Source organism: Trypanosoma equiperdum (genome assembly GCF_001457755.1).
Source record: "Trypanosoma equiperdum strain OVI genome assembly, contig: ctg_1199, whole genome shotgun sequence".
NCBI classification, from domain to species: Eukaryota; Euglenozoa; class Kinetoplastea; order Trypanosomatida; family Trypanosomatidae; genus Trypanosoma; species Trypanosoma equiperdum.
This window is the reverse complement of record NW_027123170.1, coordinates 970-3,211: the sequence shown is the minus strand read 5'-3', so window position 1 is coordinate 3,211 and position 2,242 is coordinate 970. Positions and strand designations below refer to the sequence as shown.

The 2,242-nt window shown below is 33.5% G+C and overlaps 1 protein-coding gene across 1 annotated transcript; it reads left to right on the top strand.

Annotated features, from left to right (window-relative positions):
* Positions 1 to 1,579: 1,579 nt before the first annotated feature.
* TEOVI_000831400 (uncharacterized protein) lies at positions 1,580 to 1,957 on the top strand (the record flags this gene model as incomplete). Its single annotated transcript, XM_067220688.1, has 1 exon — positions 1,580 to 1,957. The coding sequence occupies one exon, from the start codon at positions 1,580 to 1,582 to the stop codon at positions 1,955 to 1,957; it is 378 nt and encodes a 125-aa protein (XP_067076789.1).
* Positions 1,958 to 2,242: the final 285 nt, after the last annotated feature.

Here is a 2,242-nt window from a genome sequence, read left to right as displayed (position 1 = left end):
AAAAAAAAAAAAGAAAAGAAAAGAAATAAAGGAAGAAAGAAAGAGAAACAACAACAACAACAACAACAACACGTAAATTGCTGACGTGTATGTCATTTTTCTTCTCTGCATGAATTATCTCCATTGAACTTTTCTTCAATATTAACACATAAATGTTTATATATGTTTATATATAAGTTAATGTGTTATAAATATGTATGAATATATAAATATATGAATGTTTCATTTCATCATCTTTGCATGTTTAGGCAACACCAAGCATAAAAAGGGAGAAGCTGAAGCCGAAAAGAAAAAAGAAAGAAAAGTAAAAAAGCAAAAAAAAAGTAATTTAAAAAGCGCGTTTCAATATGTTAGATATAGCAATGATAGTACGGATAATAACAACATTATGTCAACACATTCATATATAAATGAATAAATAAAAATATTTATATATATGCAAGGTCTAAGGAAGGTCAGCGAACACGACAATATTAATGCAGGAGGATGATGCTGATGAAACAAACAAACAAACAAACAACAACAACAACAAAAAGAAAGATGTAATGGCGGCGACGGGAACCGAAAGCAAAGAAAAGAAAAAATACCCCAACAATTTGGTGATTGCGTGCAGGAAATTGCAGATGCGTATGAGCGATTACATCTCCAGAAACATATATTATATTAATCCAGTTGAATGATGGACTTTACAACTTATCTTAACAAAATTTTTATATTTTTATATTTATTAAGTTGTAATAATGTTGATAATAACGTTATATTGATGTGGAAGACCGTCTCTTCATTCATAACAAAATTTATCATTCCGTGTTAAAACTTCAACGAATGGAGGAACGCCCCTTCAAAAATAAATAAATAATAATAATAATAAAAGGGGTGGTGGTGGTGGTGGTTTGTGGAAAAGGGAGGGGGAAGAAATAATAAATGAATGAATGAACTAATAGTTATTAGTTTATGTGTCAGCTTTGTTTGCTTTTTTCCCCCTTTCTGTTTTCCTTTTTTTTTTTTTCCTCCTCACTTTACTTTACTTCACTTCACTTTACTTTACTATTTTTTTTCTTCGTTTGCCTTTTGCTCTTTTTTTTTTTTTTTGCATTTCTACGTGTTGAAATGTTTCATTAATGGAAGTTGCCATCAAAATTCTTCTTCTGCTTTTAACAATTTCTGTTTTACATCCTTTTCATTTATCTACATTTCCTTTGTCTTTTTTTTTTCTTTCTCTGGTTCCACCTAAAAGGGTTTTAATTTTAACTCTTTGCACATATTTTGCTTCTTTTCTTTCTTTCTTTCTTTTTTCCCCCTTTTTGTCGTCTTGTTTTTTTTTCTTCTCATTGAACAATACTTGTTGGCAAATAAATCAGCTTTAATACACACAATAGCAAAGCTGAAAGCAAACAACACATACATATTATACATATACATACTCACGTAAAAAAAAAAAAGAAGGAAGGCAGGAAAGAAGAGGAAAAACAAAAACAAAAACAAAAAAGACAACAGACTCAAAACAAAACAAAACAACACCAACAACACCAATAACAAAGAAGAGGAAGAAAGAAAGAAAAAAAAAAAAGAGGAAATTATGCCCGTTATTGTTGTAAACCTCGTATTTAACCCCCCAGAGGTATCATTGATTGGTAAAGGCCTCTCCACCTCCATCATGAATCGTCTTGAAAGCGAACTCATCGTGCGAACCACCACCAGCCGTCCCGTCACCGCCAGCATGGGAACTGAAGGGCCACTTTTTGTACAAAACCCCAACGGCTGCCCGGCTGGAGCGGAGGTTTGGCGCCTCACAATTCCCAACCATTACTGCGATGATTTGGCCAAATGTGCCTTTTTTGGATCAGTCATCAGCGTTATGGAAGGTGATGGATGGTCACTTGTTTGCAGCAGTGCCACCACTACTTCTGGTGATGGGAAGGAAATCTCACGCTTCTTCTTTTCACGTAGGGCTTAAGGGAAATTATACATGAGTGAATGAATGAATGAAGGAATATATATTTATATTTGTATATATTTGTATATATTTGTATATATTTGTAGTATCTCTCTCTTTTTTTTCCTTTTTCCTTTTTCCTTTCTTCTTCCTCTTCTCCCTTTCGCTCTCTCATTTTTTCTCTCTCCCCCTCCCTCTTTTACACTCACACCCATACGCTTATGCTTACGCTTACACACACGGACGCACGCACATGCTTCCGTGCATGCATATATAACTCATTATATACATTGTACATATATGACT